Source organism: Triticum aestivum, chromosome 3B (genome assembly GCF_018294505.1).
Source record: "Triticum aestivum cultivar Chinese Spring chromosome 3B, IWGSC CS RefSeq v2.1, whole genome shotgun sequence".
Lineage (NCBI taxonomy): Eukaryota > Viridiplantae > Streptophyta > Magnoliopsida > Poales > Poaceae > Triticum > Triticum aestivum.
In genome coordinates this window covers 62,364,074-62,387,783 of record NC_057801.1, presented here as the reverse complement: position 1 = coordinate 62,387,783, position 23,710 = coordinate 62,364,074, and the positions used below count along the sequence as shown (strand labels likewise).

Sequence of the window (23,710 nt, the reverse complement as noted above, 5' to 3'; positions counted from 1 at the left end):
AGTTTTTCTAAGAAAGACCTCGGTAAAGCTGCTTACACATTGAGCATCAAGATCTATAAGATAGATCAAGACGCTTGATAAGTTTTTCAATAAGTACATACCTTGTCAAGATTTTGAAATAGTTCAAAATGGAACAGTCAAAGAAAGAGTTCTTGCCTGTGTTGCAAAGGTGTGAAATTGAGTAAGACTCAAATCCCGACCATGGCAGAAAATAGAAAAGAGAATGAAAGTCATTCCCTATGCCTCAGTCATAGGTTCTATAAAGTATGCTATGCTATGTATCAGACCTATTGTATACCTTGCACTGAATTTGGCAAGGGAGTACAATAGTGATCTAGGAGTAGATCACTGGACATTGGTCAAGAATATCCTTAGTGAGGACTAAGGAAATATTTCTCGATTATGGAGGTGATAAAAGAGCCCGTCGTAAAGAGTTACATCCGTGCAAGCTTTCACACCAATCCAGATGACTCTAAGTCTCAATCTGGATACATATTGAAAGTGGGAGCAATTAGCTAGAGTAGCTCCGTGCAGAGCATTGTAGACATAGAGTATTTGCAAAATACATACGGCTCTGAATGTGATAGACCCGTTGACTAAGCTTCTCTCACGAGCAAAACATGATCACACCTTAGTACTCTTTGGGTGTTAATCACATAGCAATGTGAACTAGATATTGACTCTAGTAAACCTTTTGGGTGTTGGTCACATGACGATGTGAACTATGGGTGTTAATCACATGCAGATGTGAACATTAGTGTTAAATCACATGGTGATGTGAACTAGATTATTGACTCTGGTGCAAGTGGGAGACTGGAGGAAATATTCCCTAGAGGCAATAATAAAGTTATTATTTATTTCCTTATATCATGATAAATGTTTATTATTCATGCTAGAATTGTATTAACCGGAAACATGATACATGTGTGAATACATAGACAAACATATTGTCACTAGTATGCCTCTACTAGACTAGCTCATTAATCAAAGATGGTTATGTTTCCTAACCATAGACATGAGTTTTCATTTGATTAACGAGATCACATCATTAGTAGAATGATGTGATTGACATGACCCATTCCGTTAGCTTAGCACTTTATCGTTTAGTATGTTGCTATTGCTTTCTTCATGACTTATACATGTTCCTACAACTATGAGATTATGCAACTCCCGTTTACCGGAGGAACACTTTGTGTGTTACCAAATGTCACAACGTAATTGGGTGATTATAAAGGAGCTCTACAGGTGTCTCCAAAGGTACATGTTGAGTTGGCGTATTTCAAGATTAGGTTTTGTCACTCCGATTGTCGGAGAGGTATCTCTGGTCCCTCTCGGTAATGCACATCACTATAAGCCTTGCAAGCAATGTAGCTAATGAGTTAGTTACGGAATGATGCATTACGTAACGAGTAAAGAGACTTGCCGGTAACGAGATTGAACTAGGTATTGGGATACCGACGATCGAATCTCGGGCAAGTAACATACCGATGACAAAGGGAACAACGTATGTTGTTATGCGGTTTGACTGATAAAGATCTTCGTACAATATGTGGGAGCCAATATGAGCATCCAGGTTCCGTTATTGGTTATTGACCGGAGACGTGTCTCGGTCATGTCTACATAGTTCTCGAACCCGTAGGGTCCGCACGCTTAAGGTTTTGATGACATTTATATTATGAGTTTATGTGTTTTGATGTACCGAAGGAGTTCGGAGTCCCGGATGAGATCGGGGACATGACGAGGAGTCTCTAAATGGCCGAGACGTAAAGATCGATATATTTGACGACTATATTCGGACATCGGAAAGGTTCCGAGTGATTCAGGTATTTTTCGGAGTACCGGAGAGTTACGGGAATTCGTCGGGGAGTATATGGGCCTTATTGGGCTTTAAGGGAAAGAGATAGGAGAGGTTGGGCGCCCCGCCCCCCCAAGACCTAGTCCGAATTGGACTAGGGGGAGGGGTTGCGCCCCCTCCTTCCTTCTCTTCTCTCTCCCCTTTCCTTGACTCCTACTCCTACTACTTGGAAGGGGGGGATCCTACTCCCGGTGGGAGTAGGACTCCTCCTAGGGCGCTCCATAGAGAGGGCCGGCCCTCCCCCTCCTCCACTCCTTTATATACGGGGAGGGGGGCACCCCTTGGAGGAACAACAATTGATCTCTTGATCTCTTAGCCGTGTGCGGTGCCCCCCTCCACCATAGTCCTCCTCGATAATATTGTAGCGGTGCTTAGACGAAGCCCTGCGACGGTAGAACATCAAGATCGTCACCACGTCGTCGTGCTAACGAAACTCTCCCTCGACACTCGGCTGGATCGGAGTTCGAGGGACGTCATCGAGCTGAACGTGTGCTAGAACTCGGAGGTGTCGTAGTTTCGGTGCTTGATCGGTCGGGCCGTGAAGACGTACGACTACATCAACCGCGTTGTTCTAACGCTTCCGCTTTCGGTCTACGAGGGTACGTGGACACACTCTCCCCTCTCGTTGCTATACATCACCATAATCTTGCGTGTGCGTAGGATTTTTTTTGAAATTACTACGTTCCCCAACAATAAGTATGTTAGGAATTTAGATGCAAAACTAAATATGATGAACTGTGCACACAATTGTTTACTACTAATCGTCTATTTTTATCTATTTATGCACATCTATTCAATAGGTAGTTTGGAGCAAATGTTCCGCAGAAACGCGTGGGGTACTGTCTAGTTTAGTAAACACCAACGTCCATCATCTGTAGTGGCTGGCGTCGCGCCTGCCAATGGTCCAGCTATTTTTAACACCAACGACTTGTGAACAGGCTCAAAATCCCAAACAGGCTGTGCGGGAATTATTACAATTTGACAATCTCATACATGAAATCTTTAATTGAGAAGTACTCTTTCGAAAGATCACCCTCCCAACATCGCGACAAGTGGCACATGAACCTGGAGTTTTTTCTTTTTTCGTAAATCCGTTAATTCAAAATGTCTTATCTCTTAAATCGTACGTTCAAATCTCAAAACATTTTCGCCGGATTCCTCGCGTCAAGATCTTCAAAACCAGATCCCCATGTTGATAGGTTTTGACGAATTTTTATTTTCATGGAAAAACCAGACAAAAAAATCAGACGAAAAAACCACACTCAAAGCACGTATTTTTTCCTTTCTGAAAGCCGTTTTCGAGAGGCATGAAGTAGCAGCCCCTCACTGAAACAAAATAATAATAAAGAAACCATATATTTTCCCTTTTGAGAGGCACGCCCGTGCCTCTCACGCAAGGTAAAAAAAAACACATTTTTTTCCGTTTCCAAGAGGCACAACTAACTTCTCATGGAAGCAAATCGGTGCCTCTCACGAAAGAAAAACCGTATCTCGTGCGGAAGGAAAAAAAAACCCGCATTTTTTCGTTTTCGTGAGGCGCGGCCGTACTTCTCGCGGAAGCAAAAATAAAAAAGAATACGCGTTTATTCATGCAATTTTTTCTGTCAAAAAGCTAAGAAAGATAGATGAAAAACCAAAAAGCCAAAAAAGCCCAGGAAAAATCATCTAAAAAGCAAAAAATACGTGAGGGAAAATAAAATAAAAACAGAATACGGACGGAGTGCCCAGAGCGCGACACGCGGCAGCGGCCGAGTGGTGCGCTCTCAGCCCACCCCAAATGACCCTTGGGGAGGCTTCGAAACGGGTGCTCCTCAATTAGTTGATCTTCCATGTGGACGCCCACTATAACAGTAAACGGGCCAGGGGCAACAATAAACAGACTGAACAACTAACACATGACATCAGCTTACATCAAGTGAATGAAACTATAATATAACTCAGCTAGATGAGTTCTAGGCACGCCTATATATTATTACCTCCGTCAAAATTCTTGTCTTCAATTTATCTAGATCTTCATGGTCAGTTTATCCACACAGGTTTGGCAATACAAGTCACACAGGCAAAACCTTAGGCCCATGTTCAGAAACAAAATAATACGAAATCCATCACTTGCATTTCCAAGAATAAAATCATGCCAAAACGAAATCCACCGGCTAAATTAGAAGAACGAAGACCCTCCATTTTGTACCAGACTAGGAAAAAGCAATAATAAAGGGATTAACAGGCAATAATTAAGGGATTAACGGGAGCGACTCCGGGTCGCGTATATGGTGTACGTGCGTGTAGTAGCTACTAGTACTGTACAAGCTTAGCTTCACGTGCCAGCCAGCCTGAAGAGAAATCGATCAAGCACTTGAATCTCGGCGAAATCAAGTCCCTGTACTACGTGCCATATAGTCTGCGTACTGCTGGAAAATACTCTGCCGGTTCAGCGACTGTGTGTGCTCTCAGCGGAAAGCAATCGTGTACAAGCGATGTACAAAGGGACAGAAAGTGCGACTTGGTCATAAGGACATAAATATAATAATAACATATGGATACAGATGCTTCATGATAAAAAATAGTTTGAGCCATTTGCATTTTTTTTCTCCTCAATGTAAGCCATCACTAGTGGGCCTCATTAAGAAATAGAAAATAAAGACTCTAATACACATGCATCTCTACTTTTCACTCAAACCTTTCCAGCTTTTGATACCAAACTATATTTTATCTCTCCAAGCACCCGCCTCCTGCAGAGGATTCCATTTCCCTATCCGAACCTACTTTACCTAATATCCGATCCTACATGGTTTGCGAGACATCATCCTGGGGCTATGCATTGTACATGCCCTCACAAGTGTTTGTAGGCCGTTAGGAGGGCTCAGAAGGCTGTTTCCACTGCCTGCCGCCGCAAGGCTATGCCGCCGGCGCTCCTGCTACATGTCCACACCATCTACGTGCCGCCCTTGTTCCTCAACCATATTTTAACTGCCGGAGACCCCAAGGTGCAGCCATGGGCTATCCACTAATGATTCCTGCCAGTCAAGGTTAGCCCCTAATTTTCTACATAAAAGGTGTTTTAGTCTTGAGTTTAAGATCCTATTATGTTGATCCTAAAGGATTATTCCTAACACAAGGGACCTGGGCCAATAGCCAGAAAGTGCAACTTGCCCATGACAAGAGTTTGTAGCACTACATTAGTGGACCGTGAGTCGCCATTTTGTATGCCCCAATTAGGTTGCCAAAGTTGCACCATATGCTCTTGGTTTCTTGCTAGAACTGATGTAGTTAAGCAGTAATACTAGCGTTATTGAAAAAATCCTCGATTTCGCTAATCATTGACTGCGGTGTGCATATATGTAGCTTTCACAACAACTAACAAGATATCATCTACTTTATTTGGTGCCCTAAGCTTTATCTAATTGTGATTGAGGTGTCCAACCATTGTGGCTCTTGAGTTGAGCAGCATCTGGCAGGCATTTGATATGTACTATGTGATTATGTGGTGCTGACTGGGAGCTCACAAAACCTACAAAGTAGAGGAAAATGATGAACTCACACGCTATTACTTACTGACACATAAGCTAGCTGCATACAACTTGAACTCAGGTTCGTTGAATCTGGTCTATTAGTTAACTTTGGGCAGGAACACCTCCATGGGGAATAATTCTTGTCCATTTTAATGGCGTTTTCCTGGTATATAAGGCTTCCGGCTTCCCAAATCTCGTACACTTTTTCTTGAGAATCACCTTGTTTTTTGCAATGTAGAAAAAAATGCACACTTAATTTATATACACAAGCAAAACTAGCATACCAATTTCTCGATTGTAAGCTTACATATATCATAGGGCACACACAAAACTGCGCATGTAAAATTGAGTTATCGTGTTCGGTCATAGAATAATAATAAGAAAATCAAGGAATCGGCAAGAGCAATGCCTTTTCATTTAGATGAATAGAGGGTTCATGTGCAGAGGTGCGATGTTTTGCAAGCAGTGGCGAAGCTTTGGCAAAAATTAAGAGAGAGCTAAATGAGTCTTAGGAAGAGTCGAGGGGGATAATTGAGGTTAATATGTCTTTGAAAGCAAGAGCCGCCATCTCAATGCATGTAAGAATGACCCCGTTGAAAAATTGGACGGTTAGGTTCCTTCCAAATGTTCTCGATCAGGAAATCAGACAGCAACGATGAGGGTGGGTTTCTCTCTTTTTTCCTTTTGTGTAAAAAAAAGGATAAGTGAGCCCCACGGGTCATAAACATCTAACATAAGAGAGTCAACTTTTTATGCAGCCTTGGCGAGTAGGCCACAACTATCATAATCCGGGTCAGATTTAATCAAAACGATCCTCAATATTTTTTTAATACAAAAACCAAATTTTGGTAGGTATATGAAAAAAATGATAGTCATACGTGATGCTAACCCGAAATGTGGTAGTTTTATGCTACTAGTCAATGTGTACGTGCAATGCACGTTAATTTAGAAGTATATTAAGTGCATGCGGATATTAAATAGGATATTATTTGCGTGTTATTATGTGATTAGCATTATATTTGGCATGAAATAAACTGCACGCTAACGTGTTGAGCGCTCGACATTAAAGCAGTCTAGGTCGTTGGATTAACATGATTTGATGGTCGAGATTAATTAGATATACCCTTTTGAGTCTTTTTATATTGGTATTGATATAGATTTACTCACTGACGCAAGAATCTGCTATATATATAGACGTTTCCGTTTCCGTTTCCGGCGTTGTCAAATCATCTCTCATGCCCGTGTATAGCATGTATCTGTCACTTATTACCACGCGGAACGCACCATGCTAGCGAAGGTTGTTCCTCGGCCGTGCTCCGGCACTGGCCGCCATGGCGCGCCAGCGGCGAGGCTGTGGTCCATCGGCGTCGCCGGAGGTCCGCGGAGGGGAGGAGCCGGTGGCAGGCTCGTGGCGACGGACGCAGGGGAGAGGATGACGGGGTCAGAAGCCGTGCCGGTGGTGGCTGTGGCCGGCGGGAAGCAGCCCGTCAATGGATCAGCCATGGCAGGTGACTTAGTAATTGATTGCGAGTCTTCTTCCTTCTCGTTGCAGTTAATACTACCATTTAAACCTATTGTCATTTGTCAATACATCTCCTTTTGACAACGCCGGGAGAAACCTTCTAGTATTGTTTTGTGTTGTATAACCAAAATGCCATCTTTTCTATATAGTGGCTATTGCCTAGAGAAGTACATATGGTTTTGGATAGAAATTAGAAAAACAAATGGAATTAGAAAAATGATGTGAGCCTTCTTCCTCTGTTCTTCTTCTCATAACATAAAGTAAAAGTTAAAAATCATATGAACTAGTTTTTTTAAAGGAGGATGTCCCCGGGGTGAGGCATGCCCATTTTATTAATTATTCATCAAGACCTTATAAAGTAATGCATCAATAAGTCTAAAGCCATCATCAACAACTGCCGCTACTCCTAGCCAGTTGATGAAGGATGCAAATTGTCGGGGCCGCATACCCAGACATCACATCAAAGCCCAACATCTAAAGCCGGAGGCTCCAACCAAGCCGAATTGCCGAGTCTGGTGACACACCGGTCCGGCGCACTCTCAGCGGACACTGCATGTGCACGCTGCAGAGGCTATCGCCACCGTCTTTCATCGATCCATCTTCAGAGCAGGTACTAATGCATCGACCTTGCCGGGCCTGTAGTTCATGCCACTACAACCCCCGACAACGTCACCTTCCTACACGCGTCCATCGTCACGCAGCTGTCGCCGAGACCCTGTAGCGCCACGCCGCGGAGACGCCACTTCGTTAATGCATCACAGGGAACGCCGCTCCACCACATAAGCTGTCCATTGATCCCTCGAGCCTATGCACATCTCCAAAAATGACGCCCCCAAGGATGGTACGACACAAGACCGCCGTCATACGAACCATTGAAAAGTTAAAACTTCCGGTACAAGTAACTAAAATCATTTCTATTCCCAAAGTAAAAATATCCCACGCATACTTCCATTATTATAAAACTAGTGCATGGATCACGGGCACTGAAATTTATTTTTCTATCTGATTTTTTATTACTTGAATCCAGTGGCGGAGCTACATCCACATGTTTGGGCGGGCCAGCTAAGATAAATATTACACTATACATCTAAAGTTTTGCTTTTATGGTCTAAATTAAGCACCAGTCTTCACTAAACTTTAGTTGAGTTGGGCGGGCCATGGCCTGGTTTTGCCCAGTCGTAGCTCCGCCACTGCTTGAATCATAAATGAGTGCTTCCAAATAATTGCTTGGACATACTAACTGGCAATGAAGAAGTAACGTGGAAATTCGATGCTTATAACTACTCCCTTTGTTTCTTTTTACTCTGCATATAAGATTTGCTTTAAGTCAAAGTTCGTTAAGTTCGACAAAGTTTATATTAAAATATAGCAACATCTAATGACATTTTCCTATAATCTTGGTCAAATTTCACAAATTACATGATGCATCTAATGACATTTTTCTATAATCTTGGTTAAACTTTGTGAAATTTGACCTGCTGACAAAGCCTACATGAAGAGTAAAAAGAAACAGAGGAATTATCATTCAATCCTTTTCTGTTCAAGGAAAAGGAAAATAATTCAATCCATTTTATGAGTCCCTAGCTGATTTTTCAGATATATTTCTTACCATGTGCAACACATGGTGCATTAACATATTTGTGGATTTCCAATCCTCAAAACCAACCCCACCAACTTGGTCTCTGATTCAATTGATTTTATTATGAGCAACAACCTCCATGTACGGATGAGAACGATTTGGGTGAGTATGACAGAATAGCAGCTGAGTTTGGCTTGTCAGTAATCCTCTGTTTGACTATACATAGTGTAACAGTTTCTCCGTGGGGCTTGCAAAAAGGGAGCCAAAAAGTTAATTTAAGTGACAGGGGTTTATTTGGAATTTTAGTGCAGTTCAAAAATGCTGCTCGCTGGTATAAAACTAAGACAAAAAAACCCTGTCATTTTTCGAACATGTCTCAAGTTTTTTTTAAAACAGCACATGGTGCTGCGAGGAACGGTTGATGCTGACAAAACCATAGTTTCATGTACTAACATAGAGAACTTCAAGAAGAAAATGAAAAACTTGATATACTATTAAGACAGCACATGGTTCTGTGTGGACTGGTTGGTGCTGACAAAATCATAGTTTGCTGATACTGTCTGGAACTAGGACCCTGCAATGGATGCTCACCTCAATGACATGTCCATGCAACCAAACATTTTCAGTTTTATCATGTCTCTTTATGGAACCAATCATAGCAGAGTGCATGAATAAGCACCTTTCGTAGATCTTCAGTTATGAGCAATCACAATCCTAGAACACTATACGCCAAATGTGATTATCTTTGCCAGCATTATACAATACAAGATTTATCCTTTCAAGATCCTCACCTTACAAGCCTGAATTACCAGGTATTGACAAGCTTGTGACCTCAACTGTTGGGAAATCGACAAACATTCTTTGGCATGACTGTCCAATAGGTCAGTTTGAGAGGCAGAAACTGCTAAATCAGAAGGGTTGTGTTGTGTGGATAACAGGGTTAAGTGGTTCAGGTATTCACGAGCTGATCAAACCATCATAGTCATACACTAAACTGTGGAGCCTCTATTATATTTGTAAGATCTCAACATATACTTCAGGGAAAAGCACACTAGCATGCGCGCTAAGTCGCGAGCTGCACTCCAGAGGTCATCTGACCTACATTCTAGACGGTGACAATCTAAGGCATGGGTTAAACCGAGACCTCTGTTTCGAAGCAAAGGACCGTGCTGAAAATATACGCAGAGTAGGTATGTTTTGTCCGTTCAGAAATCCCAGTATTGTGGTCGTTTTTTGCCTTGTAGTTATACCATTTCTAAGTGTGTTCATGTCCAACTTTTCAGGAGAAGTAGCAAAGCTGTTTGCAGATGCTGGTCTGATCTGCATTGCTAGCTTGATATCACCCTACAGAAGTGAACGCAGCGCTTGCCGTAAATTACTGCACAATTCTACATTCATCGAGGTATATTTTCACACACTGTAGAATTCCTTCAAACCATATCTGGTCGATCTTATTATCAAGGTAACCGGCATAGAAAAGTGTATTTTCTGTAGGTGTTTCTGAATGTCCCACTTGAAGTTTCTGAAGCTAGAGATCCAAAAGGCTTGTACAAGCTTGCCCGTGCAGGAAAAATCAAAGGTAAAAGAACCAACTGACCACCATTTTTACTATGTTTTGCAAATCTTACTTTGTAAATCATCCGCAGGGTTTACCGGAATTGATGATCCTTATGAACCACCTTCTGACTGCGAGGTTAGCAAGCGCAAATATTTGAACACCCAAATGTTATCAAAAGCAACATAGTTGTATTATTACCAGCTGCTCTGTAAGAGGTTCCTAGCTAGTTCAATAATGATGGGTATTCATTTCGCTGAGTGAGCCCTTTAACTGCTCCTTGCAGATAGTGATACAGTGTAAAGCTGGTGACTGCGCCACGCCTAAATCGATGGCTGATCAAGTTGTGTCATATCTCGAAGCAAATGAGTTCTTACAGGATTAGGGACGTTTGCTATGGACAAAAAACATTCTGAAAATGGATCGCCAAGGAATGTGAAATATGAGGTAGTGTTTATGTCTAGAAAGAGTGGTGATAGTATGGGAATATATTGACATATAGATCGAATCTGTACATTATTATAATAAATTGAGGCAACAAGAATGACTCATGTGTGGCTGTGTGCATTGATCGGTGGGAGGGGAAGGGGTACCGACCTGCATTTTGTGAAGTTCTAGACACACACAGGAAAAACTATTTCTTTCTTAAAGCCTCCCTGGAAATGTACCCAGCCTGATTAGCACACCGCTACATTAGCCATTAGCAATTTAATACTAGTACAATGCCCGTGCGTTGCCACGGGCTTTTGAAATATTTTGCTGGAATCACGTAAACATAATGCATGTTCATGTTAAATTTCATATATAAAGAAAGATAGCATGGGCACAATCGAGTAATAATTTAAATCAACTTCACAATGTGAATTGATAACAAAAAGTCAATTTGGCTATGCATACATATAAAACGATGATCTAACTAAAAATCGGTTACAAATTAAGATCTATGTAATGCGCTTAAGAAATTCTCGCACAATATCAGAAATGTTGTATTTATCTTCATTGACACAATATTTGAGCAAGTAAATAAAAACGTCTTCCTCAACTCATACCCATCATGCACAAGCAAAATATGCAATTAGCATGAATCCTTCAGGTTGAAGGTCTTAATATGTGTAATAGGGAATACTCAGTGTACAAACCAGAAACTAATTCTTTACCATTCCACCAGATCATAACAAAAAAATAGCCAAAAAAATCTCTGCAATTTGCTAAATTAATACTCCCTCCGTTCCTTGATATAAGGTGTATAGATTTTTGAGAAAAAACCCGAAATATAAGGTGTATTGCATTGCACCACTCGTTTGGATAATTTTTTCAGGGATTTGATTACATTTCCTTATATTAGGCAATCTCCTCTATGTTCTCATGCCAATTAGTCAGGTGTAATATCGCCCAAAACTTGTGAAATTTTTCCTCCACGTGCGTTCTTTAATTTCCGTGCCAAAAACTATACACCCTATATTGCGGAATGGAGGGAGTATTATCTTGAATATATAGTGATAATACAAATAAAATGTATTATAGTCATGATGCATGTTAGTTCCAAGGGAGTGCCTTTGCGATTAACTAACAAGAAATTTATGTTTTAGTTGATCTCGCTTGTCGCTCGTCTTCCTCCAATTTTTTGTGTTCTCTCTTCACTCGTCGATCCAACCACCTCCACTACACCCCACTTGAGAGCATCGACATCCTGGCACCCCAAATCGTCCCTATACGCAGGGCCGAATGGACCGGTCACTAACAGCTATGATGTCTGAACCTCCTCCTAGTTGTTAGTGCAATGTGCGTATGCTTCAGAGATAGCAATTTCGAAGGCAACATGCATGTGCTTTCACCTCTGAAAGAGCTACAGAATATGCTGACTTTCACCTCTGAATGAGGATGTCACTTTGGCATCCTCATCATCCACCACTTCCTGCAATCACCAGTATATTTATAAATACCTATGTATTATATTATTTGGTCATGATTTCCAGTAGAACAATCTCTCTGACAATGTAGTTTGGAGATACAATCACTGTTTCAAATAGCCCGCTATAGCTCCACTATAGCACGCTATAGCGTTTACAAAAGGTCTTGCGCTAAGAGATTTCGGTCCAAACAAATGAACAAACATTTTAAATAGCGCGCTATAGCTTCGCTATAGCACGCTATAGCATTTGAAAGAGGTCCGGCGCTAAGATGCTTAGCGCGCTATTTAAAACTTTGGATACAATACAACACAGGGTTTGGCCATATAGGTCACGCAGGCAAAGCCTCAGGCCCAAGTTCAGAAAGACAAATCAAACAAAATCCATCACTTCCACTCAAAGAATGAAACCATCAGTTAAAAGAATGAAATCGTTGTTCAGTACAGCAAAGCCTTCCAGCAGACAGTTCGGGAATTAATAAGTGAAACAATATCACACAGGCAGGAGGTTCAGTACAGCGAAGCCCTCTGGCCCAAATTCAGAAATAAACAAAACGAAATTCGATACAGTATTCACAGGGAACGCCAAAGGAAACACTATAATTTCATTCTTCACCAGCTCGTTACACATCCATCATCATGATACTTGTGCAGGCTTCTTCAACTTAGTACGTCTGGTGCTTTGTCCTTTGAAGCGAGCCACACCATCAGTCCTACGCTGCCATCAAAACAGACCAAAATAATAAGTATATCTATTACGGTTGACAAGCACTTGAACGCATATGTAGGACTGAGGCATCCATCACATAAAGAACATAAAGAACTTCGTCATGTTCACAGTTTCTGTGGGCAAAGCAACAACATAATCACAAACAGGTTGGTACAGTTTTGTAGATGCTGAGATCTAGGGTATAGTTTGTAGCTACAATTTTGTAGTCTTGGACTTCATCACATAAAGAACCGGGGTATGATCCGTCTGAATAAGAGATCAAATGCCTCAAAAACTATTACTACTCATATCTCTGCTAATGGTGATCTCAATGTTATAACTCTACCAGGATAATTTTGAGAATGTAAGCAACACCATAGGTTTCCAATGCATGCTAGCTAGAGAAGGAACATACATATGCAACTTAAAAGCAAAATTTTATGACAGTTAATATCTTGCACGCTTGCAGTCTGCTGCCAGTGGACATGTACTAACTCTGTGTAGAAGGACAAGTTATGGCTGTGCAATCGCGATATATTGATCGGTGCACCAGGCACGTATATATAAATATAGAGGTGGGCCACAACCTCAACTATACAAGGAAAACAGGAGGTGGGCCCTACACACACATATACACGTACACAATGTACTCAACCCCCCCCCCCCCGCAGTCGAAGCGGCGCCAGTGACGCAGAGACCGGAACGAAACTCCTCAAAGGTGGAAGTCGGCAGTCCCTTCGTCATCACATCAGCGAACTGCTGAGCAGTCGGCACATGGAGAACCCGCATGCGTCCAAGAGCCACCTGCTCGCGCACAAAGTGAATGTCCAGCTCGATGTGTTTGGTCCGGCGATGATGAACGGGGTTGGCGGAGAGGTACACCGCAGAGACATTGTCGCAGTAGACAACCGTAGCCTGGGAGACATCATGATGGAGCTCCTGAAGTAACTGTCGAAGCCAGGTGCACTCGGCGACAGCGTTGGCCATAGCTCCGTACTCAGCCTCCGCGCTAGAGCGCGAAACCGTGGGTTGTCGCTTGGACGACCACGAGACGAGGGAAGGACCGAGGTAGACGCAGTAGCCAGAGGTGGACCGACGAGTGTCGGGGCAGCCGGCCCAGTCTGCATCGGAGTAAGCCACCATCTCCAGAGAAGTGGACGCCGTGAGTGTCAGCCCAAGGGACATCGTGCCGCGGATGTAGCGAAGGATCCGCTTCACGAGAGTCCAGTGAGAGTCACGAGGGGCGTGCATGTGGAGACACACCTGCTGGACAGCATACTGAAGATCCGGTCTGGTGAGAGTCAAGTACTGTAGGGCGCCGACAATAGACCGGTAGAACGGAGCATCCGACGCAGGCGAACCCGCAAGAGCAGAAACCTTGGCCTTCGTGTCAACAGGAGTAGCAACCGGATGGCAGTTGAGCATGCCAGCGCGCTCAAGAAGCTCATGGGCATACTTCTGTTGATGAAGAAAGAAACCGTCCGGACGCCGAACGACCTCAATGCCAAGGAAATAATGGAGAGCACCCAGGTCCTTGATAGCGAACTCGTCACGCAGCCGGAGAGTAATCTGCTGAAGAACGGCTGCGGAGGAGGCTGTCAGGATGATGTCGTCGACGTAAAGCAGCAAATATGCAGTCGTGTCACCGTGGCGATAGACAAACAGTGAGGCATCCGAGCGAGTGACGCTGAAGCCCAGTGTCTGAAGAAACCCGGTGATCCGCTGGTACCAGGCGCGGGGTGCCTGCTTGAGCCCGTAAAGAGAGCGCGACAGCAGGCACACATGGCCGGGGAATGAGGCGTCGACAAAACCGGTGGGTTGCTCACAAAACACCTGCTCCTCAAGATGGCCGTGGAGGAAGGCGTTGGAGACATCCATCTGGTGAACGGGCCAGCCGCGAGAAACGGCGAGCTGGAGGACAGTGCGGATCGTGCCCGGTTTGACAACCGGGGCGAATGTCTCCGTGAAATCAACTCCAGCGCGCTGGCGAAAACCGCGGACCACCCAGCGAGCCTTGTAGCGCTCAAGTGAACCGTCTGAGCGGGTCTTATGATGGAAGACCCACTTGCCGGTGATGACATTGGCGCGAGGAGGCCGGGGAACCAGAGTCCAGGTGCGGTTCCGTTGGTGAGCGTCGAACTCTTCCTGCATCGCCGCAAGCCAGTGAGGATCACGGAGGGCGGCGCGGGCGGACGCAGGAATGGGTGACGGCTCCGCAGCAGAGGCGGCGAGGACGTACTCATCACGCGAGTAGCGGAGGCTCGGGCAGTGAATGCCGGCGCGAGCACGGGTGACAGGACCAGATGGGGCCACCGGTGCCGGCGAGGTGGCCGGCGAGGAGGCCGGCGTCACAGCCGGTGTCGCGGCCGGCGTCACGGCCGGCGATAGAGCCGGTGAGGCGGCCGGCGACGGGGCCGGCGAGGCGGCCGGCGACGGGGCCGGCGAGGCGGCTGGCGACGAGGCCGGCGAGGCGGCCAGCGAGGCGGCCGGCGTCGGGGCGGCGGAGGAGGCGCCCGACCCCGCGGCGCCCGAGTCGGGGGCGGCGGGTGAAGGCGGGGCGCCGGCCGCAACGGCAGGGCCGGCCGTGGAGGGCGCCGGCAGTAGGGCTCGTGGACCGCCAAAGCCCGAAGGCGGTCCACAAACCAGGCGTGCTCGTCCACCTGATGAGGTCGTCGATGGGCCGCCGGTGGCCGGCGGTGACGAGACGACGAGGGGTGCCTGCTGCTGAAACGGGAAGACCATCTCATCAAAGTAAACGTGTCGGGAGGTGAAAACACGGTGAGAGACTGGATCGTAGCAGCGGTAGCCCTTAGTGTTAGGTGGGTAGCCGAGAAAGATGCAGGCGACGGAGCGGTGTAAAGTTCCCGCGAGTACGACATGGACGGATGTTTATGAGGAGGGAAGCGGTGGCTAGAGCGTCAGGCCAAAAGCGCGGAGGCACATTGGCATGAAAGAGAAGAGTCCGAACGCAGTCATTAAGAGTGCGAAGGATGCGCTCAGCACGACCGTTCTGCTGCGAGGTGTACGGGCAAGTGAGACGAAAAATCGTGCCATGTGTGGCGAGAAGATCGCGGACAGCGGTGTTGTCAAATTCCTTCCCATTGTCTATCTGCAACGCAAGAATGGGCCGGCCAAACTGCGTGCGGACATAAGAGTAGAAGCCGACAAGAGTGGAGATAACGTCCGACTTGCGGCGCAACGGGAAGGTCCACACATAATGCAAAAAATCATCAAGGATGACAAGGTAATAAAGAAAGCCCGTATTACTTGCAACAGGAGATGTCCAAACATCACTATGAATCAACTCAAACGGGTACGATGCAACAAAGGAAGAAGCCCTAAACGGAAGACGAGCATGTTTGCCAAGACGGCATGCATGACACGAGTGATCCTCGTTCTTATTACACGTGAAAGAAAAACTCCGAAGTATGTGGCGAAGGGTGGCATGATTAGGATGACCCAAGCGAGCGTGCCAGAGATCCACTCCGGTGGCGAGAGCGACAGGGGCGGCGGAAGTGGTGGAGGCGGCGGAGTGAACCGGGTAGAGCTCGTCGGGGCTGTCACATCGGTGGAGCACCATCCGCATGCGAGCGTCCTTAACAGAAAAACCACAGTCGTCAAATTCAACGGTCACCGGATTTTCACATGTAAGAGAACGAACGGAAACGAGATTTTTGATAAGATCAGTAGAAACAAGAATATTAGACATGGATATAGGGGTGGAGTTAGACGGAAAATATGTATGTCCAATATGGGTGATAGGAAGAGAAGAACCGTCACCGACGGTGATGCGGTTGGAGGTGTGGACAGGGTGGGCAGTATGGAGGTTACCGGGGTACGCCGCCATATGAGCGGTGGCGCCACTGTCCATGTACCAATCGCCGCCGTCGGTGTAGCTGGACGGGGAAGGGGCGGTGTGGAGAGCCGCCAGGAGAGCCGGGTCCCACGGCGCCGGCGGAAGAGACGGTGCAGACGTCAGGGGCAGCAGCGGCGGCCCGCCTGGCGGCGGCTGCTGCCCGTAGGGTGCCGCATAAGGCTGCGGCGCGGCGTAATACGCCTGGTGTGACGGAGGCCGAGTGCCGAGAAGACCCGGAGTAGGAGCCCGTGGAACCGGCATAGAATAGGCGTGGACGACGCCGGTCCACGGGTTCTGACCGGCGTACCACGGGGCCGCCGGCGGAGGAGCCGGCTGCTGCTGGCGTGGCGCTCCTCCCTGAGCACCGCCGCCGCCTCCCTGCTTGCGGACACCCCGGCGGCCGCCGCGACGGCCTCCCCCATTGCCCGCCGGCTGGGGCGGCGGAAAGGGGGCGGGTGGGGTGGGCGGGAAACCCGGCAGGAAGGCGGGCGCGCCTGCGGGGGCGGCGTCGGGCGAGACGGTGGTGGGGCCGAACCCCCATGTGTGCCGGCAACGAGGGCGGTATGGGTGGCGCGCGTCCTGGCCGCCCGCATCCGGCGTTCCTCCAGCTTGAGGTACGCGACCACCTTGCCAAAGGTGGGCTCCGGGATGAGGGTGAGGTTGGAGGCGGCGTTCCCGAAGTCCTTGTTGAGGCCGCCGGAGAGGGTGCTGATGAGGAGCTCGTCGCCGATCTTCTCCCCCAGATCACGGAGCTCATCGGCGAGCTTCTTGAGACGCATGCAAAAATCATCGATGGACGAGTCAAGTTGCTGGCACCCGTAAAACTCACCATAGAGGAGGACCTTGCGCTGCAGCCGATTGTCGGTGAAGAGGCCGTTGAGCTTGGTCCAGACCGCATGGGCGTCTTCCTCGTCGTTCACCACGGTGTGGAAGATGTCGCTGGAGATGGTGAGGTAGAACCAGCGAATGATGGTGGCGTCGAGGATCATCCACTCCTCGTCATGGATCATGAGCGCGGAGTCCACGGTGCCGTCCACGTGGCCGTGAAGGAGGTACTCACGGAACACGAGCGAAAAGTACCGCTTCCACGCGGAGTAGGAGGCGGTGGTGTGGTCAAGCTTGACCGGGACGCGCTCATGGATGTTGAGGTCGCGGACGAGGGTGACGTCGGGACCGGCGAACGCGTTGGAGACTGTAGAGGAGGAGGAGCTCATGATGGCGGCGGTGATCGGGTGGGGGCGCGGCGCGAGTTACAGAGAGGGAGAGGGAGCGGCGCGGGTTGGGAGGGGGGGGTGGGCGGCGCGGGTGGGGATGGGAGAGAGGTGCGGCGCGGGGAAGGGAGGGAGCGGAAGCGGTGCGGCGGCGGCGGCGGCCTCGGGACAGGAGGCGGCGGCGGCGGCGGGCGGGGCGGGCGGGTGAAGGCGGCGGTGGCGTAGGGGAGGGCGGCGGCGGCGGCGGCTGGTGACGGCGGCGTGAGGCGGCGGCGGCGGCGGCGGCGGCGGCGGCTAGGGTTAGGATCTTGTTGCGATAGATACCATGTAGAAGGACAAGCTATGGCTGTGCAATCGCGATATATTGATCGGTGCACCAGGCACGTATATATAAGTACAGAGGTGGGCCACAACCTCAACTATACAAGGAAAACAGGAGGTGGGCCCTACACACACATATACACGTACACAATATACTCAACACTTTGGAATAGTATGTAAAAGGTCTAAGCATTTCTGTTGCATAAGCATAAATAATGGCATAGAACTGGACAAATATACAATAAAGAATAATCTAACCAGTATGCAGTGTTCATATATACCTTGAGCCATCTAACTACTAGACAACTGTGTAGACATCTAAGTCTTCACCATGAATTCGTTGGTGCTGTTCTTGAAGCCCAGGCACACAGTGGGAAGAAATCTCTTGCATATCCTCGCCCAGCCCCAGCTCCTGCAGATTGGCCAACCCCTCTACATGGCTTAAGTTTGGACAACCACCTACTTGCAATTCTGACACTTGAGCGAGGTTGCAGATCCTCTCCAGGCCTTCACAATCCTTTATAGCAAGGAGCTCAGAAAGCTGTGGAAAGTCCTCCACGGCCTTCAAGTTGTTTATTCCAATTAAAAGGATCTTCTTCAAGCTGACGGTGTCCTCTTCAAGCTGGGGCGGCAGAGCCCTCAGCTGCGGGCAACCTATGAGTTGCAACTTCACCAAATAAGGCAGCAGTTGCAACCTTGCAGATTGGGCATCCTCCTTTTGAATCTCAACAGCTTCATCCTCTCCCCTTACATCAGGAGCAGCGGCTTCTTCCTCAAAAAAAGACCACACCTCCCAGTTGGGCATATCTAAGAAGATCAACAATTCAAGTTTAGGGAAAGCAACAAACCCATTACATACAGGATCACCCTTCTTGCAGCCAACAAATTTAGGTCCAACCTTGGTAACAGCATGTGCTCCTTCAATTCTCAGATATTTCAAGTTTGGTAGCTGCCAGACCGGTGGAAGATGCACACATGATCGTACATCTTTGAGGATCAAGGACATTAATGAAGACAAATAGGTGGTACCAAACCAAGTGGGATACCGCTGACCAAAGAATTGTAAAATACATAGGTCTTCCAAGTTGCTTGGAGGTATTAGCTTCTCAAAGACCTTCTCAACATTGCTAACATTTTCTTCAGAATATGACCCCTCTCCACTTTCAGTCCACTCTAGTATTAGAGTTTTTAGATGCTTTTTGTCCGTCAGCACTGCATTTATACTACAGTCAACCGATCTTTCCAATTTAACAAGAGCAAGAAATCTCATTCGCGACAAAGAACACAACTCTTCCAACTTCCATCCATCTTGTACAAGAGCATTATCACTTCGATCACCAACAGGATAATCTTCTAAACAAGTGAGGAACTTCAGTTTCCCTATCCCTTTGGGAACCTGATTTATTTTTGTGCCTAAAAGATTAAGACATCTTAAACTGCACAACAGGGTCATTGACAAAGGAAGACTGTGCAGATCATCACACCATCTCAAGCTCAGTACTTGAAGGTTCTTCAGGGAGCCAATGGATTCCGGAAGGCAAGATATGCCAGTATAATCTAGATTAAGTAGGCGTAGATGTATCAATTTTCCTATATAGTCTGGGATGCTTTGCACACGTGAATAATTCAGTACCAAAACACGAAGAAGCAGGAATTTCTTGAACAATGTATCCTCAATTCTCGTTGCACCCTCAATAGTTAGGAAAGTCCTCACCTTAACATCCACCTTATCCACTCTAGGTAACACCAACATATCCTTCTTAATAACAGCAGTAACACGTCGCAGTTTTGACATATTCTCACCCCTTAATGATTCAACATCTCCAACAAAACATTCTTCTCTTGATATATTACAAGCAAGCTGTCTTAAGAGGTCATGCATTTTGCATTTAGCCTGGTCAAAACTCATAATATCTGGCTGGAGGAGATTTCGATGTATTAGCTGGTGGTAGTACTCAGCTGCTATGTCTTCTAGTAGTTGGCCATGCTGCTCCTCGATGAAGCCTTCAACAATCCATAACCAGGTAACTTCATCACGTTCAATGACTGAATCTTCAACATACAAAGCACAATAAAGGAAACACTGCTTCAAACGATGTGGTAACTCATCATAGCTTAGATACAAAGCTTCTTCTGTTTCATCCAAGAGGATGCTCTGAGAGCCAATAAATCTGCTCAAATACCTTTTCCATTCATTTTCTGTTAGTTCTCTGCTTGACAAAGCACTAGCGGTAACCTTGATTGCAAGAGGAAGGCGGCCACATTTATGAACAATCTCAATCCCTGTTTTTCTTAAATTCTGCATTTCCTTTTCTTCCTCGATGTTCATGCTCTTCCAAAGTAGCTCCCATCCCACTTCTACTGCCATGAGATCAACTTGATGGGTATGGTCTACACCTATTCTCTTTGTAATTTGATAATCTCGTGTGGTTACCAATATTATTCCGACACTTGTTTCGTGAAATGCAGGTCTCAGTAAATCCGTCCATACATTGAAATGCCACACATCATCTAGAACCAGAAAGAGACTCTTCCCTTCAATTGTTTCTGCAAGCTTCCTCTGGAGCTCTGCTATGGTTTCACCTTGCTCATGATGCACACCAATATTCCGGAGAACCTCCTTAAGAAGAGTTACTTCATTGTAGTCTTGTGAAACAGAAATCCATGCATGTATCTTGAAGCTTCCTTTTATTTTTTGAGCTAGTGTTGTCTTACCAACTCCTCCAGTTCCAACGATACCGAGCTTGTAAGACTTGTATTCCTTGTGTGCAAGCACTAAGTCCACCAACTTCCTGCTAGAATGTATGATCTCCTTCCCCACAAGGTTGGGCTCAACAAGATTGGAACTTCTTATCAGTTTGGATGTTGGACCATTTCGAGTAGGTCGTGTACTACTATTGAAAGTCGAAAATATCTTGTCATTTGCAATGTTCTCAATCTTTTTGTGCAGGCTTCTAATTCGAACAGCAACATCACGGCGTGGCACTATGTTGCAAAAACAAGAGGAAACTGAAAGGCCTTTACATGCAACTGATTTGCGTGATGATGGTGAAGGGTGTTCAGCAAGTAGCTTGCTTCCTTTACATCTAGCCACATCCAAGATTTCATCAACATCATATATAACATCTCTCAGTTGACCAAGCCAATTGTTTATTGCTTGCTCTTTTGTTCTCCTTTCCTCAGCATCATATATACAACACTGAATTAGTTCCACTCGCCGCAGCAGTTTTGTGAGCTCTTCTTCCACCCCTAGGATTAGTATAGCCTCATCCATGATGACATCTTGCAACTTATTGACACTTGATTTAAGCAAAGTTTCAAGTATGGCCGCCATGGATCAGACAAACTCAACGCCAGAGGTCCACCAAAAACACTAGGATATTCCCTGAGAATGGCAGAAACCGAAAGCTGAAAATGAATGCACAAGGTATGATAATAATTTATTCTGCTGCAGTCTCTTTAAACCAAAGTCGCAAACTCTGTAAAGTACGGTAGCAAGTTTTTACCTTATAAACCTGCAGTCTTCTAGCCCATCGATAGTTTTAAAGATCTCGCAAAGCTGAGTGCAAGCTAGAATCGTAATAGATAACAGAAAATTATCAGTCAATTACCAGGGGAAAACCATGCATGCTGCTGCACCTGCAATGGATGATACAAGATTATTGACCAACTAGTGAACAAAACAAACTAGTACCAGAAGCCAGTGTGATAATGTTTTGTGTTATACAGGAGCCAGCTGTGACTGTGAGGATATGTGCACAGCTTCCATAGAAACTGTATTGAGGACTAAATTCTTAATCATTTGGCATTATTCCCTTCCAATTTTCTCCGGTTGCCTGTTTGATTTCGTCATTTAAAGGGCCATGAGTTGGCAGCCTCCACACCGAGCTACTACTGAAAAATGTTGCATTGAGTTACAACATACAGTTAGATACAGATTAATCAACCAGCTAATTATTTGTGGTTGTCTAATCCATCGTAACTCTAATCGGTTTCCTACATGCTAGCCTACAATCATCATAATTTATTTCGCTGTAGTTATGATTTATGAAATGAAGGTCCCAAGCTCTCTCAGGTACGACAGCAAGTCTTACCTTGCACCCAGTCTTCCAGCCTATCAAAATACTCCCTCCGTTCGGAATTACTTGTCGCAGAAATGGATGTATCTAGAAACGTCTAGATACATCCATTTCTGCGACAAGTAATTCCGAACGGAGGGAGTAGATATTAATACTCCCTCCGTCTGAAAATACTTGTCATCAAAATGGATAAAAAGGGACAAGTATTTCCGGACGAAGGGAGTACAAGATTATAGCCAATCACCAGGAGAAAACCATGCCGCAACACCTGCAATAAATGATACTCCCTCCGTTCCTAAATATAAGTCTTTGGAGAGATTTCATTATGAACCACATACGGAGCAAAATGAGTGAATCTATACTCTAAAATGCATCTAGATACATCTGTATGTGGTTTGTGATGAAATCTCTACAAAGACTTATATTTAGGAACGGAGGGAGTACAAGATTATTGAGAAACTAGCGAGCAGAACGAAAGAGTACCGGAAGTGCACATAACTGAACTGAATATATATACCTGAATACAGAAGGTAGCTAGACTGAGAAGCCACTGATGGTCCTTCAACCAACAGCGATCAAGACGGAAACTTGCTCTGCTTGTAGTTGCACAAAATCTTTAGATTTCTAAGATTTCCTGAAGGCTTGCCTGGGCCAATAGCAATAACATACTACTCCCTTCGTTCCCCAATATAAGTCTTTCTATAGATTCCACCAAGTGACTACATACGGAGCAAAATGAGTAATATACACTTTAATATATGTTTACATACATCCGTATGTTGTATTTCACTTGAAATGTCTAAAAAGACTTATATTTAAGAACGGAGGGAGTAGCTAGCTAACACACAGCAGTACTATCTTCGTCCTGGTTTATAGGTCCCCTTTATAGTTTGTGCCAAATTTTGACTAAATATTTAACTAACAAAATGTTAATGCATGTCAAGAAAAATTATCTCATTGGATTCGTATTTGAACATAGTTTTCAAAAATATAATGTTTGGTGACATGCGTAAACATTTTGTTAGTTTAATCTATGGTCAAAATTTGTTACGAAATACAATGAGGACCAATAAATCCGGACAGAGGTATAAATGGCCGGCCCTTTGCTTACGTTTTGTGGCCACGCAGCACACAGTCCAGAAAGGCGGCCTGCTGGACTAGTCTTCTGAAAGAGATTAGCAAGCGGCTGCCCGTTGGCTGCTTATTGTCATTGCTCGTTTAACTGACCAATAGCATTGGCCACTGCCAATAACGAATAGATTAAGTTTGGCCAATATAAATATAAATTATATTCACGAATTTAATCCGTGTGAGCTGAACTATATATTTCAGTGATATACAGTAGATTATTGACACTTACGGATGCTAGTGTTAAATTCTAGGTTAATGTTTTCAGTTTTATTTTGTGTCAGCAAACATGAATCGAGTTATGTCATGCCACATAGGCAACAGTTCTGTTCAAATGAAAGCATTGACCCCAAAACAATTTGAGTGCAAGTCTTTCTAAATACAACAATAAAAAAAGAGAAATAATGTTTTTTTTTATATACGAGCCAGCTTTGTAGTAGTACACCAATACACAGCAGAAACGCCTCGCTTCAGTTT

The 23,710-nt window shown here is 45.5% G+C and overlaps 2 protein-coding genes across 2 annotated transcripts; one reads left to right on the top strand and one right to left on the bottom strand.

The window, feature by feature from the left end:
* The first annotated feature begins 6,602 nt into the window (after window positions 1–6,602).
* LOC123064769 (adenylyl-sulfate kinase 3) lies at window positions 6,603–10,567 on the top strand. Its single transcript, XM_044488166.1, has 7 exons — window positions 6,603–6,872; window positions 9,278–9,418; window positions 9,506–9,655; window positions 9,749–9,867; window positions 9,960–10,044; window positions 10,112–10,158; window positions 10,307–10,567. Exons 1-7 carry the CDS (start codon window positions 6,650–6,652, stop codon window positions 10,403–10,405), a joined length of 864 nt encoding a protein of 287 aa, XP_044344101.1. The 5' UTR covers window positions 6,603–6,649; the 3' UTR covers window positions 10,406–10,567.
* A 7,743-nt stretch (window positions 10,568–18,310) lies between these two features.
* Window positions 18,311–21,360, bottom strand: LOC123064768 (putative disease resistance protein RGA4). Its single transcript, XM_044488165.1, has one exon. The coding sequence runs from the start codon at window positions 21,358–21,360 to the stop codon at window positions 18,325–18,327; it is 3,036 nt and encodes a 1,011-aa protein (XP_044344100.1). The 3' UTR covers window positions 18,311–18,324.
* Window positions 21,361–23,710: the final 2,350 nt, after the last annotated feature.